This window comes from Leptonotus elevatus, chromosome 9 (assembly GCF_054856555.1).
Source record: "Leptonotus elevatus isolate MCC_2025b chromosome 9, RoL_Lele_1.0, whole genome shotgun sequence".
In the NCBI taxonomy this organism is placed as follows: Eukaryota; Metazoa; Chordata; class Actinopteri; order Syngnathiformes; family Syngnathidae; genus Leptonotus; species Leptonotus elevatus.
This window is the reverse complement of record NC_141247.1, coordinates 18,053,324-18,067,608: the sequence shown is the minus strand read 5'-3', so window position 1 is coordinate 18,067,608 and position 14,285 is coordinate 18,053,324. Positions and strand designations below refer to the sequence as shown.

The 14,285-nt window shown below is 40.6% G+C and overlaps 2 protein-coding genes across 5 annotated transcripts; one reads left to right on the top strand and one right to left on the bottom strand.

Moving 5' to 3' along the window:
- Positions 1-2,943: 2,943 nt before the first annotated feature.
- Positions 2,944-6,388, top strand: ubxn1 (UBX domain protein 1). Of its 3 annotated transcripts, none has more exons than XM_086085488.1 (10): positions 2,944-2,997; positions 3,486-3,550; positions 3,636-3,689; positions 3,762-3,868; positions 4,024-4,105; positions 4,596-4,787; positions 4,871-4,922; positions 4,998-5,108; positions 5,607-5,790; positions 5,874-6,388. In XM_086085488.1, exons 2-10 carry the CDS (start codon positions 3,492-3,494, stop codon positions 5,912-5,914), a joined length of 882 nt encoding a protein of 293 aa, XP_085941614.1. In that variant the 5' UTR covers positions 2,944-2,997; positions 3,486-3,491; the 3' UTR covers positions 5,915-6,388. The 3 variants fall into 3 exon arrangements, with proteins under 3 accessions (XP_085941614.1, XP_085941615.1, XP_085941613.1); XM_086085489.1 differs by having other exon boundaries at positions 2,955-3,001; XM_086085487.1 differs by having other exon boundaries at positions 2,982-3,281.
- Positions 6,389-6,479: 91 nt separating this feature from the next.
- LOC147168631 (pre-mRNA-processing factor 39) lies at positions 6,480-14,186 on the bottom strand. 2 transcript variants are annotated; one of them, XM_086085485.1, is made up of 15 exons: positions 14,102-14,186; positions 13,017-13,258; positions 12,767-12,892; positions 12,557-12,675; positions 11,451-11,618; positions 11,194-11,374; positions 11,007-11,111; positions 10,010-10,121; positions 9,766-9,935; positions 9,551-9,674; positions 9,192-9,463; positions 7,800-7,984; positions 7,639-7,713; positions 7,002-7,170; positions 6,480-6,926 (listed from the first exon to the last, which is right to left on the bottom strand). In XM_086085485.1, the coding sequence occupies exons 1-15, from the start codon at positions 14,151-14,153 to the stop codon at positions 6,855-6,857; spliced, it is 2,172 nt and encodes a 723-aa protein (XP_085941611.1). In that variant the 5' UTR covers positions 14,154-14,186; the 3' UTR covers positions 6,480-6,854. The 2 variants fall into 2 exon arrangements, with proteins under 2 accessions (XP_085941611.1, XP_085941612.1); XM_086085486.1 differs by having other exon boundaries at positions 13,017-13,219; positions 14,102-14,160.
- Positions 14,187-14,285: the final 99 nt, after the last annotated feature.

The following is a 14,285-nucleotide window of genomic DNA, read 5'->3' as shown; positions in this document are numbered from 1 at the left end:
AACCTCTTTGTACATTCATATATCAATAAGGATGTCTGAGCTTGACATAACACGTGCATTTCAAGTATAAAAAAATACAACTAATTCAATCTTCTCAATCTTTATTTTTAGTATTTCAGAACATGAGCAATTCTTCAGAATTTGAACAACATTGGTCACCTGGTCATCTCCCCTTTTCCTTGCATACGCCTCAGCATGTCTGGTCAAATTTTCATCTCCTGTGAACTGATAGTTCTCGTCGCCAACGTTTCTCTTCACTGCAGATTTAGAATAAGACAGAACTGGGACTCTGTGACTGGCTACACTCGTCACCTCAGAATTATGTTTCGCTGAAGGAAGTCTGAGGTATGGTGGGCCATAAGTGATTTTTAAAACACACACACATTCACCTTTGATATTCAAGTAGGGGGCTGCAAAATATCATCCAGCGGGCTGCGAGTTTGGGACGCCTGTGTTATCATATTCTAATATATATTCTTGGTATCATCAGTAATGGTAGTCAAACACAATATTTTTGTTAGTTTTTCTTTCTAATTGAATATGTACAAATCTGGCATAACTCAAGGACAATGTGGACTGGAGTCATTTAAATGTGCAGGATAATTTTTAAGACACAAGTCTTTATCCATTCATTTCTTTATTTGTCCACCAAGGTCAGATCATTTGAATACAATAAAAAATAAAAAGAAGTGCAGTTGAGAAAACACACATTTTCTGTATCGTTTGTAGTACCGGTAATTTCGGTTGTAGATCGCCCAAACAAGCATGTTTTGGGAATGTGGGAGGAAGTAACGTAAACCTGAGTTGTGATTTGAACTTCAGAACTGTGAGGCAGACATGTTAGCTTGTCCAGTCTACCATGCTGCCCAGTTCGCCATTCACCATGAACGACAAACGAGAGATTGTTTTCATTTCATTTTATTGACAGAACACTTTAAAAAAAGGACGACAAACGTGATACATAGGATGTACAGTATATAGAGGCTTGTGAGTGATGATAAGAGGTGTCCCTCCACAGATAACAGCAGCTCCACTGGAAGCCCAAGTTTTCCCATATGGAGATGCTGTTACAGCTGGTGAGACCCGCAGTAAAAGAGCACAGCTGCCAGGCAGGACTTGTGGGGAAAAGTGAATGCAGCAGCATTCATTTCAGTAAAACAATAGAAGGAAGGATGCATTAGGTATTAAGAATCACAACTTAAACACTTTATCAGGTGTCAAGTTGTTGAAATTCCCCATGATTACGTGGACGAAGAGGTTGCACACACGACGGGACATGCCAGCACATAAATGTCTCAACGTTAAATTGGGAAATGAGGAATCCCTGCATTTCTTGTAGCTTCTGGCTTGAGCATCAACTTCCAAACAGAAAACTGCTCACACATGAAATAATGCTGCCCTCTTTTGGCCACAGTTTACTGACTGAACAAATCATTAGATTGATATCACAGCTCTCAAGTGATAACACGTGTGATAAAACTCAAGTCAAGTATGAATGCATGTCCTTGGCTTTTACCCCCCTTGAGATTACATTTTTACTCTTATGACACCAATAAAATAAGGGTCATTCACCCGGTAAATGCTGGAAGTCAAGACAAGAAAAGATCATGTGAATACATGTTACAAGTTCAAATAAATGTTCTACTTACAGCTACGTTATGTTTTTTTCCCCTTATTTTCCCCAGTCTTTTGTGTTAAACTTTTAGAACAATTTTGCAGACTTTATGCAATCGGGAATGAACTTTGACCTTTAACACCATCCCCAAGTGAAGAAAACAAGGTCATAAAGTAATTTAGGTTTACACATTCACCCTATTCTTTTATAACAAAAGCTTACCTGTTATATGAAAATGAAACGCATTTCTTTGTGTTGGCTAAATTGAACGAGTAACATTTACTATAATGCCTAAAAATAAAAAAATATATATAAAAAAAAATCGGTTTATGGACACATCTCATGGCAGCAGTGATTTTGTGAAGATCTGTTCTGTTACACAAATGACATATGACATTGTATACCATAGTGATGATCATTTACAGATTTACATATGAACAAAGATGATTGATTTGCATACTAACAATTTCTCTTATCAAGCATTCAATACATTCACTCATTGGCCCTTTTGAATTTGGTCCACAACTTCTTTGTAGAGGGTGTCGAATATATGGTTAATGCTCAACAGAATTTTAAAAACACAAGATAAATAAAATATACTATACATATTTTAGATCAATGAGAACACTGAATATTTAAAACAGTTTAACTGCGCAAAAAGTCCATACTTACAGACTAGGACATGGAGTCTGGAAAATGTCGAAAAAGGGGGAAACAATGAAAAAAAGATTATAAGCGTGACTAACACATGGTACAATTGGTGGAGAGCTGTTGTGAAGAAGGTGAAAAGTAAAGAAAGTGCTCGCGCCCGGACTGGCTGCTCCTTAAGACAGTAAGGTGGGCGAGAAGGAAATTAATCATTACAATTACTGTAAATATGTAACAGGTCCACCCTGCCCATAAAACTCAAAAAGCAAATGTCATTGTGTTAATACACCACCCAACAAACAGACAGACACCATGTGAATTAAAAAAAAAAAAAAAAAAAAAAAGACACCAGCACTTTTGGTGATCACTGATCATTATTCCGGATAAGGAAATGCAGTGAACTGACTAAGGCAATTGAGCGTGGCACAATACTGGCTGTAAAGTGTTTGTATGTAAAAAATACAACAGAATTGTGCTTTAAAATGGGTTGAGTTTATTATCAGTGTGGATCCAATTTCTTGCGGATATTTGTCCAAATAAATAAATAATAGTATTTTTTTTTAACAATGTAAATGAATTATAAACAATAGTCATTTACATTGATAATAAAATAAAAATGAATTTTAACGTACAAATGTGAACTCTAGTTTGTACCCAATCTCTTTGTACATGCTCATCGCCGAATTTATTTCCCTTTTGACCAACGTGGGCTTCCGTACTGTGGCGGCGAAGGCGTGAGTAAGCTAACTATCATCTCTTCGTAATATTTACTTCTTGTTCCAATAGGGAAATTAAAATACAATAAGTGTGTTTGTTTTCATCAAACAATCATTAAATTAATACTAGCCGAAGTGACACTAATATTTGTTGGCGCTGCGTTTTTGTCGCCTTTTGTCTCGAAAGCCTCGCTTGCCTGGAACGCTAACGTTAGCTTGGGCTCTTTGAATCCTAGCCACATCAATGCTAATTTAAGCAACGTTTTTCGTCGGGTAAGGCAGCCACGCTCGACCACGCAGTGGTAAGATAACTCTCAAACTCGTAAGATTCATCTGTGACTTTTATCATCAGTCGTAATGCTTGGTTTGAACTGAATTCCAGAGCTTTCGGTTAAAAGTCACGTTAGCTATATTGAGTTGAGTCTCGCTGAATGTATGACGTGACTTCCGTCAATGTGAGAACATGAGAGTAAGTGAATGTAAAGAGATGAAAACGTGTATTTCAGCTGAAGATGTCAGACTTAACAACGCTTGAGAGCCTTTTGGAGATGGGTTTTGACCGGAACAGAGCGTAAGTGACAGGATATTTGAATTGCAAATGTTGTTTGTGGAGTTTAGGGAGGAAGAAAAGCTTACAATTGTCCTGTCTTCCTCAGAGAAAGGGCTGTGGCCAGCACTGGGAACCAGGGGATCGAACAAGCTATGGACTGGTGAGTCGGAAACACACGAGAAGGGTCAAGAATGAGCAAAGTGATGGTGATCTATATGGGTGCTTTCTTCAGGTTAGTGGAGCATGAGAACGATCCGGACATCGATGAGCCATACAAGCCTCCTGTTCTGGAAGCACCGGACGATGAGCAAGAGCCTTCGCTCGGGGATGCATCCGGAGGTACATGGAAGCTAAAAACATTCAAATATAAACTGCCACTTTTACATTCTGCTCCAATTTTGCCATGTAAGCAACAAGTAAAACTATATGGCTTTGTTGTAGGTGCCGCTATTGTTGTTTGGCCTTTTCATTTACCACGTTTTGTTGTCCTGCAGTTGCAAGTGGAGAAGGCAGCCAGATTGGTGACGCTGACAAAAAGTTCATAACAGAAGAGGAGAAACTGCAGCAAGTTAAAAGGTCAGAGTTCACATCAGGGTTGTAATAGTTGTGGAAAAGAGGTCACAATAAGTATTGTTATAAAATTGCAAACATTTAAATTGAAAAATTGTATTAACCAGGGCTAAACTGACTTTTCCTCAAGCAGATTTAATCGATTTATCTTGATTTGATTTTAAACATTGCAACCAGAAAAAAATTGTCAGCTTATGCCGATTTATTTATAATAGCGCTTTCAAACAGCCACAGCTGTAACAAAGCGCTTACAAAACACATAATTAAAAATTAATAGCACACTCATAACAAACCAACATTCCTACATACGCTTTAATGTTTCAAGCAGTTGTAGATGAAACCGGAGAGATTCAGTCTTCTTTCAACAGTTGATCAGAGACGTCATGATCACAGCATGCATGACGTCACACACGTCTGCTACGAGCGAAATAGACTGCTTTATAAAAAGTCTCTCTCTCTCTCTCTCAAATTGATACCTGCTGCCTGTGTGCTTCAGACTGGAGGAGCTGATGCGGTTGAAGCAGGCGGAACGGCGAGAGCGCGAGCGTGCCGAGGAGCTGGAGAAGGAAAAGCAGCGAAGGAAGCAGGGCCAAGAGCTGCAGCAGATTCGCAGCAAGATTCAGGACGACGACATGAAGAAGCTGACCGAGCTGCGGCAGAGAGAGAAGATGGAGGACAAGATGGCCAGGTAAGGTCGCCGTGAACATCTCGGAGCAGGAAACTGTGATGTCATGTTGATTGACTTGGGTTCCCCCCCCCCCCCCCAACTAGGCAAAGGGTTAAAGAAAAGATAGCGAGAGACCGGGAGGAGAGAGCACTAAAGGTAGATGACTCAGCATTTTATTTGTGGAGAAGACGACAATCGTCACTGAAATTTCTCTTACCTTGTTGATGGAAGTTTGGAGGTGAGGGAACATCAAGCACATCTTCAGTCCAGCCCAGCCCGGTGTCACCCACCAGTCAGGGCCCGCCCCCCACTAAGAAAGAGTACGACGAGTCCAGGATACAGGTCAGGAATTGTGTTCAGTCTTCACGGAACTTTTGGGATTTGATCCATTAATGTACCAATATATCTCCTGGTTCAATAAAAAATTATATTTAAAGTGGAAGTCAACCTAAACATTACCACAGTCTACTCTAAACATGACATTCTGATTAATGTTACATTTGTGGAATATTGAGTTAAGCAAAATCAAGCCGTTTTTATCCATCTCAGGGGGCGGCCATTTTGCCACTTGCTGTCGACTGAAGAAGCGCAGCTTCAGAAGACAGGTGAGCTGTGATTGGTTGTTACCTGAGACACATTGATGTCATCTTCAGTCGACAGCAAGTGGCAAAATGGCCGCCCCCAGAGATGGATTAAAACGGCTGGATTTTGCTGCTCAACTCCTATCCCATTAACGCAATATTAACCAGAATACCATATTTAGACTAGTGGGGTTGCATATAAAAATTTTTTTAGTTGATTTCCCATTTAAACAGTTGATGAACAGTACCTCGCACACAGGTGCGTCTGCTGGACGGCTCCACCATCACGGCGGTGTTCAAGGCCCAGGAGCCGCTGGCGGCGGTACGTGTCTACGTGCAGGTTAACGGCAACACGCCGGAGGGTCAGGACTTCACGCTGCTGTCCCCTTACCCCCGGCACGTCTACACTGATCTGGACATGGAGAAGCCCCTCAAAGAGCTGGGTGAGACATTTTGTGTTCGGCTGCACATTACACTCCATCTTTGCTGTTTTTAATCCATTTCCGCTCAATTTGTTTTTCTTTAGGTTTGGTGCCTTCAGCTGTGCTGGTCGTTACCAAAAAGTGAGTTGAGGGGGAGCGTTCCGCTTCGTGAGCCTACCTCACCACCTCCACTATATTTACGCAAGAAATGGAATGGACCGGACCCCGTGGCTTTAGTGTCATTCTGTCAGACAGTCAACTGGACTAATGATGAAGGTTGAAGTTCGGTTTTCACTCATAATAACAAAGAAAAGAAAAACGATTGTGTGGCTGGTTGATTTCACCGAATGCTTGTTTTGAATGCAGTGACTAAAGATGTACATAGTGAATCGAGCTGGCATCTGACTGGTCTGAATAAGGTCAACACCACACACATTTTAACTGGATTCCTCCACAATAAACTATTTGACACTTGCCTTTATAAAAGGGCCTTCAATTGAGTTTGCAATTTACTGATTTTGTGAGATTCTACTTTGCCAGTTTTTATAAGTCACAATAAACTATAGTGACAAGTATGTCTGCGTAATTGACTTTCAATAAAGCTGACCTGTAGAATTGCGCTGGTGCCTTTTTTTTTTTTTTTTGCATGTTGGGAGTATTTTAACATCAAATGGATCGTTTCAAGATCCAAACACGTATATGCAAACCCATTCAACACTAGAAAACACTTTATGTACATTAGGGAACAAATGCGCACTTTTCAGGATGGTACAAAATCCCCCGTAATTGATGGCCTGCCAAAGTTAGATAATAAAATTACTTTCAAACAAAAATGAAAACATATGGACAAATACAAAAATAGTTCTGCTTAAAACAGCACGACAAGTTCTCGTGAGAAACACACACACTGGTGTCAAGTTTCCTCTCGCTGCCTTGCAACGCTGAGCCTGACCCCGAGCACCTTGTGAGGAAAGTCAGCAGGCAGGATGAAGAGGAAAAGTTGCTGGGAGATAGTTTGTGTGAACCAAACTTGGGAGGAGCGACTGTTTTGTTTTTTGTTTTCACTCAGTCCTTCTCAGCAACTTTTAGCTGGGTGGATAGTACCCCTGGTTGTAGTTCCAAGTGTTTTGGTAGCCATAACTGCCGTACTGCGGTTGCTGGCAGAAGGAGAAGCAAATTACAACATTAAAAATCAGTTGAAATTTATTTGAACAAGACATTTTTTTTCCTACCTGATACCAGTTGCCGTATCCGCCATATCCACCAGACTGGGCGCTCATGTCCATCGTCGGCGGGGGCGGTACAGTTATTGGGACCTGGGGATCAGTGGGCGGGGCTTCTGCTTCTGCGCCATCTGCTGGGGCGTCTTCGCTTTTGACAACCTTCTCTCGGCCCTCGTCCCTGCGGGGAATTCCAAAAAGAGCGGCTGATCTCATATCTGTTTTAAATGTACAATATTTTTCAAGTTTTTCACACTTTTGTTGCTTAACATAAAAGTTGACAGATGCTTTTACCTAAAACTTTTATTTTCTTAATTCTACTGTCATTGACACAGTAATTTATAAAATGATTTAAAGTTAAAAAGATGTACTACAGTTAAATTGGTGTAAAACATTTAGACTTGTTTTGAGGTAATTTTTCTGCCACTCGCTGGCATTACTGTTTCATGTTGGACCTTGGTGACAGGAACAGTTCTTTTTTCTTTCAAATTAATTGGACAATGAAGGAACTTGTGGACTCGTGTCCATTTTGTTCATTCAAATTGTAACTTGTCACCAGTCTCCACATATTACAAATATAACATGAATGCTTATGGAAATTGTTTTTAATTCTTTGTAATGCTTTTTTATTTTGTCTTTCCTTCCTTACTTGTTTTCCGCTTCTCTCTTTATCCCACCCAGCTCTGTGAGCAGCTTCTGGTGATCCTCGTAGAAAGACAGCACACTAAGTAGAATATAGAGACAGGCCATAAGTGATGACACCACCAGAATTATTATTATTATTTTTTGATCTGATGAAAAGATACTGACCTCTGGATAGAGTTGCTGTACTCCTCCACAAACTGGAGGCCGCGCTGCGAGAGGAGGATTTTGGTGTGTGGTGCGAGAGGCGCTGCCAGGGCTCGCGTCACACACTCCTGCACCGCCTCGGCCGAGGAACACAGCTCACTTGATACCTCCAACTCCAGCAGGTTCAGGTGCAGCTTGTCATTACTCTGACAGTCAGAAGAAGCAGAGAGCATTACATGTCATGTTTTCAGAGCACTACTGACACCTAGTGGTGTTTTAAGGTCTGACTACAGTTTACGTTTAAAGGGATACTTGACTCATTGAGCTATTTTTCAGCTGCAAAACGTTAATATTTTGTCCAAAATTAATTTGGTAACTTCATTATTTTTTGTATACAATTATTACCTTAAAATACTAATGAGATTATGACATCTGTGCTGAGTAAGTAGGTAACGACCAATCATTGCTCAGTTTGCTGACCAAAATCAGAAAACAGATGAGCCATGATTGGTCGTTACCTACTTACTCAGCACAGATTATGTCATCTTCAGTTGACAGCAAGTGGGAAAATTAGTATTTTAAGGTAATAATTGTACACAAAAATTAATAAAGTTACCAAATTAATTCTGGACAAAATATTAACTTGTTACTGCTGAAAATGGCTTAATGAGTCAACTATCACTTTAATAAGTCAGGGAAGATCATTTCCATTGGAAAAATCTCACTTGACACCAAACATAAATAACACAAAAGCTGTATATTACAATAATAATAGTTGATGATCATAATCTTAAGTATGCCTCTCTTATATATCATGATGGCCATAAATCAAATTTAGAAAAAAAACTGATAATTTAAGCCTTGGCTAAGCCTCAAGATGTAAAAATGTAAGCCGACATGTGCATAAGTAATTTAATGCTGTACATTTTCAGTTTGTTATGCATAGAAAATGGGAGCATTAAGCAAACATCTGTCACCTTGTTGTTTGAATTGTGTCTGAATAAAAAGCCTCTAGTAATGTGGCAAACAGGGCTCCATCTATCAAACATTTCTACAATCACACAACCCATAAATTATTCAAATAATAAAATGGAACAATATTCTGCATTACTAAACAACAAAATGTGTCTGAGTCTCAGATTCCACTGTAACTGTAAATAACAATAATCTTAATAATTGACTGGTCTGTCCATTATTGTGTTGATTAATTGGATTTAAAGCAAATATTTCATCTCCATCCTGATATTCAAAAACAGGACATTACTTCAAATTGAAGAAATGCAAATTCGGAGTACTGGTTTGGTCCGTAACATGACAGAAAATACGCAAAAATGTTGAACAAAATTTCCCAAAGTAAAAACCAAATAGAAAACATAAAAACACTGACAAGTTGAAAAACTACTGCACACTTACCGGACTGATCTCCAGCGCCTCCTGCAAAACGCTGCGAGCTCTGCCGGGGTTTCCGCCGAGCTTCAGCAGCAGCCGAGCAAGCTTGATGGAGTAGAAGGCGTGCAAGGTGGGCTTCTCTTTAGATTGGCTCACCGCCTCCTGCAGCAGAGCTTCCGACCGCTCCAGTTGACCCGCCCTCCTCTCCAAAGCGGCCCTGCGGACACGAACCACGACCAAACCTGGCCTGTTTTTATCCAGGGCCTCCAGCACTCGCCGAGCCGCGGCCAGGTCGCCTGCAGGCCACGATGAGGCGCGGTGAGAAAAAAGGACAGGCGGGCAAAAATAACACAAGTGAAAATGAGAAGAGTGTTGTCTCGTACCGTGTCTCTCCTCGAAGGTGGCCCTCCGCATGTGGAGGTTAGGATTGGAAGGCAGGTGAAGACAGGCTCGCTTGTAGACAATTCGAACCTCATCCACACTGCGCGTCTCCAGGTATTGTATATACTGGAAAACAAACAAAGGTCCCAAGTGAGAATGATGGTTCTTGTTTGCTCACGCAGGTGTTTCGAACCTGCTCCACTGAGTGGACTCTTACCCTGGTCCAGAACTCCTCATAGAGAGCACAAGCGATCAGACAGCGCTCAAAGAGAAAACGAACTCTGTGGTCGTCACGGGCAACCTCGCATTCCTCCATCCCTCGCCGAGTCTGGGCTGTGGCCTCGGGGCTCTCCGTGTCCTCTTTGGCCTCTGCGTCCGTCTCTGAATCTGCACAGGTGCGTAAGTGTCAAACGGGAGGCTTGTGGTTTTACATTTAAAAGGTGTCAGTGCGATGGAGTCACCTTCGTTATCGGCGTCTTTGTTCAATTCGGCGAGCTCCCAGTCCAGGTAGGCGTGCCAACCACGCAGCTGGATTTGATCGAGCGGCTTCACGTGGAAGTAAGGACGTTTGATCTGCAAATGAAATGCAGCAAATTGGATGTAGATTTTGGACAGCAAAACTAGCAGACAGCTAAGCATTGTTTTAAGTAGACAAAAACAAAACAAAATAAGAGATAAGATCATTTGAGCTCTTTGAGACTTCTTCTTATAATTTAATTTTTATTACAGTAATGACAGTTGCATGTATTCTGTTTTAACTTTCAGTAGACAGTGTCAGAACTATCTCCAAGTGAAGTGGTCAGTCCTATCTGACGGCTAAATCAGAGTACATTATCTGTATTGGATTTGACTTTTTTGACTCTCAAAACTTTACTCGCCCAAGGAACACGGAGCATTTCCATAGTTGATAAGGCAAATATTGTTCTAAATGTGCAATGAAAATAAATGTTTTGAAGTACTCGTTAATTAACATAAAAGTGGACACATATGGGTTACCAATTACCAATGTGGTTGTATCTTTTAGTTAAGTGATACAGTAATTTTATAGCAAGTAATTAATAGTCTCTTTTTAAATTCAGAGCAATTGGTGGTTTGGAACATGAAGCACCTTGTGAACTCCAGGCCAGTTTGTTCATTGTAAATTCATCACCAGTTGTCACGAATGCATTTAGTTTTTAATCACATTTATTGTTGTGTGTAAATTGTGTTATAGTGACTCCTTTGCTCAATGTATGTAAAGAAAACAATTTTTACATGAATTGTGTTTAACGTTTTAATGCCTCTAGACATCATATTTAATGCTTTTTTTTTTTTTATTATTAAAAATGCCATTCAAGGTCTAAGTTGAGCAAAACCCATTAAATTACTTTTAATACTTTTTAATTCATGTCCCGTGAAAACCCTGACGAGAACGTCCGGGTCCAATAAAGGTCCAAGAATCAACACATCATGACTCACGGTGTCTTCAAAGTTCCATCTCTTGCGAACTTCATTTTCGTTCTCTTGGTGAATTTTGTCCCGACGGGACAAAACTTGATCTCGAATCCTCTGCATCAGCTCCTCCTAAGCAAAGTGAATAAAGCTGTCGCTCATTGATGATTCCAGTTCAGTGGGTGTAAATGTGATGTGGTGAAAAATTCCTCACCGAGTCTGTACCCTCAGGTGTGGCAGGTTCTTCCTCCCCGGGCGGCATCTCTTTCCCTTTCTCCTTGGCCTGTTCGGCACGCTCCGCTTTCTGAGTCTCCCGGCAGAGGGCTCTCACCTCCTCATACTCCTCCAGAGAAAGCATTTCTCTGGGCTCGTTGCTGCTCAGGAGGGCCTTGAACCTATGCCAAATGTCACATGCAACAATAAAAATAAAAAAAATTCTCAGTCACAAACGCAAGCATTGGCGTGTCTTACTTGTCGTAGTGCGTGCTGTAGTTCTGCGTGGGGAGTTTGAGGACTCTGTCGAGCACAGCTGTGACGTTCCTTAAGTTGCCTTGCTCCTTCTCCCATTCCACATACAGATCCCACAGCCGGCCTGAGTGGAAGTCCAGGCCTGACGCTACCACCGCATCCTCAAACACACTGAAAGTGAAATGATGGCGGATATTAGTGAGACACATTTTGAGTAAAAGACAACCAAAGTAAAGGTACCGTATTTCCTCCAATAGGAGAAAAAACAAAAACTTTTTTTTTATGAATGGTAAAATACCGCACATTTTCTTGCATATATAGTATATTTCTACAGCTGTGCATCTTCCTTTTTTGTAATACATAATTAATAAATGAATAAAAACAATTATATATTTTTTATAAGGTCACACTATATCATACACTTTTACCTAGTGAGCCTGGAACACATTGCCAATGATGAACAGGGGTTCACTGTATGTACCGGTAAGTGTTACTTTTAATAAGTTTATATTGCAATATTTATTATTTTACTTATATTAGCATTTTTTTTTTAATAAAAAAAAAAATCGCCATTGAACACAATCTATTCGATTCTTAAAATATAGAATTTGGAACAGAAGAGACGTGTGCCATTTTATGTTTAAATAAAGAAATGTTAACATTCGTCTTTGTTTTAATTCTTCTTGTAAGTCACTGGTAAGCTATTTTTAAAACAACCAAGGGCTACTCATGCTGTCTTTGGGACTAACTAGAACCCGTTGGCAATTTATTTATTTATTACAATTTTCAAAGAACAACACACATTTATAAACAGAACACAAAGGTATCCTCACCCCTCCCCTATCTGCTCACTGAGAAGGTGGGAAAAAAAGCTCATTTACTCAACTCTGCAAACAGCCAATCATATTGTGCCCTGCATAGAAGTCCTCTCACCGTTACCGGTGACAGCCAGTATTAGCAGTTATTGAAACCCTGACTTTTTAAAACAATGACAAACCGACAAACTGGTAATCGGCCCATGCCTACTTGGTATTCTCTGCATTTTAGTAAATGAATAAAACCTAGCAACTATATGAGGAAATAAAGTCATTGTCAATGTGTGTGTGTACCTGCGAATACGCGTGGGCGACTCGGGCAGGTTCATGTCCAGTGTTCCCAACAGCAGATTGATGTAGTGGATCCATAGATCGACACTCAGAGGGATTGACTGAAGACCCTGAATACACACCTAACACAAAACACCTGATCAGCACCAACAACAAGCCATACAAGCTGGCATCAGTTTCTTTTTTTTCTTTTTCTTTTTTAATTATCTTTACCTCAGCTGCTTTGTCATTGTTACCAGCACGACGCTCCATATCAGCAAATTTTTTCCAATAACCGTAGCAGAGTGGATAGCGGCCAAGAAAGGCCATCAGGGCTCTCTGTGATGCTGCACCGTGGCCCTGTCAGGAACAATGTGCTAATGTTACATGATTCATTACAATACTTGATTAATCAAATAGGTCTGTGTGACCTTATCTGGTATTAATAAAAATGGTTACTTTTTGCTAAACCTCAAGATCTCACCTCTTGCTCACAGTACTGCAACAGGTCAGTCCAACTGGTGAAGTCGTGAGCGTTGTCATGTGCAGCGTTCCACAGACGTTCAAAGTCTGCCGGCAGATCGCCTTCCTCGTCCTCTTTGGCTGGAGGCGGTGAGAAAGAAGCTGTGTCTCCTTGCGCAAAAGCTTCAGTGGCCGAATGCGCACAGCCATTCTCGTCTGACATCCCTGGAGGAGGCAGTGTGGGAACATTGGCAGTCTCCATGGCTATAAAAGAGCACATTAATAAAAAGTCAAATTTTTCTGTAACCTTTATGCCTGTATTTTTTTTATTCTGGATAAAAAATATTCATGGTTCCTCGCTGTATGTATTATGATGTTATTGGATTATAAACAACATGTAACATAAAAAAACATTTGCACAATTATCCTCTATGTGACCGCGTTAGTTTAAGTCACGGTATTCTGATTAATATTGGGTTGATGAAATCAGAATGAAGCAGATAAGTCCACCCACCCGTTTTCAGCCATGCAAGGAGGCTGACATTTTATGCAGCACCACACTCTGCTGTCGACTGGAATTGACGTCAAAGGCTCATACTGCTAACGTCACAGCTCACCTGCTTTCCAGGTTTGGACACGTGACATTTGCCCAAATTTCACTTGCAATCACGTTAAAACGGTTCAAGTGAAAATATTCTAAGTGTTTAAACAGTTAAATGCAATCTATTGGTGCTGGCCATCAATACACGAGCAAATAATAAAACAAATAATACACTTTTACGACAGCGACCTGTAACATAATTTATTCAGAGCCAAGCGGGATAACTCCTCTCATTTGAAGCCGCTACGACGAAATCACGACAGGTGTATACCACAAACGAAGAGTAAATGAAGCACTCTTGGTGAGAAGTCGCAAGTGAGAAATGTTACTTATCCAATTGCCACTGAATGCCTGTTAGCCTAGCTTTGGCTAGCCATGGCTGCCCTCAAACGAACTTAACTCATACGTTTATCTTGTGCTCATGCAGAATGAACAACCACTCTAAACATACGTCTGACGCGACAAGTAACATCGCTTTAACTTGTATTTAGCTTTGTTCAAGGTACCTGAACGCTCTCCAAGCTCCCCATTGCCACTCGTTTCACATTCCGTCGCCATGATGGCAAACCTCTTGCGTCACTAAACCGCGCCACCAACTTCGTTCTGACGTCACCAAGTGCGCCAGTAATGTGACAAGAAAGAAAAAAAAACAGTAATGTAGAAACATTTAGGTCAAAGGGTATGCAAAAA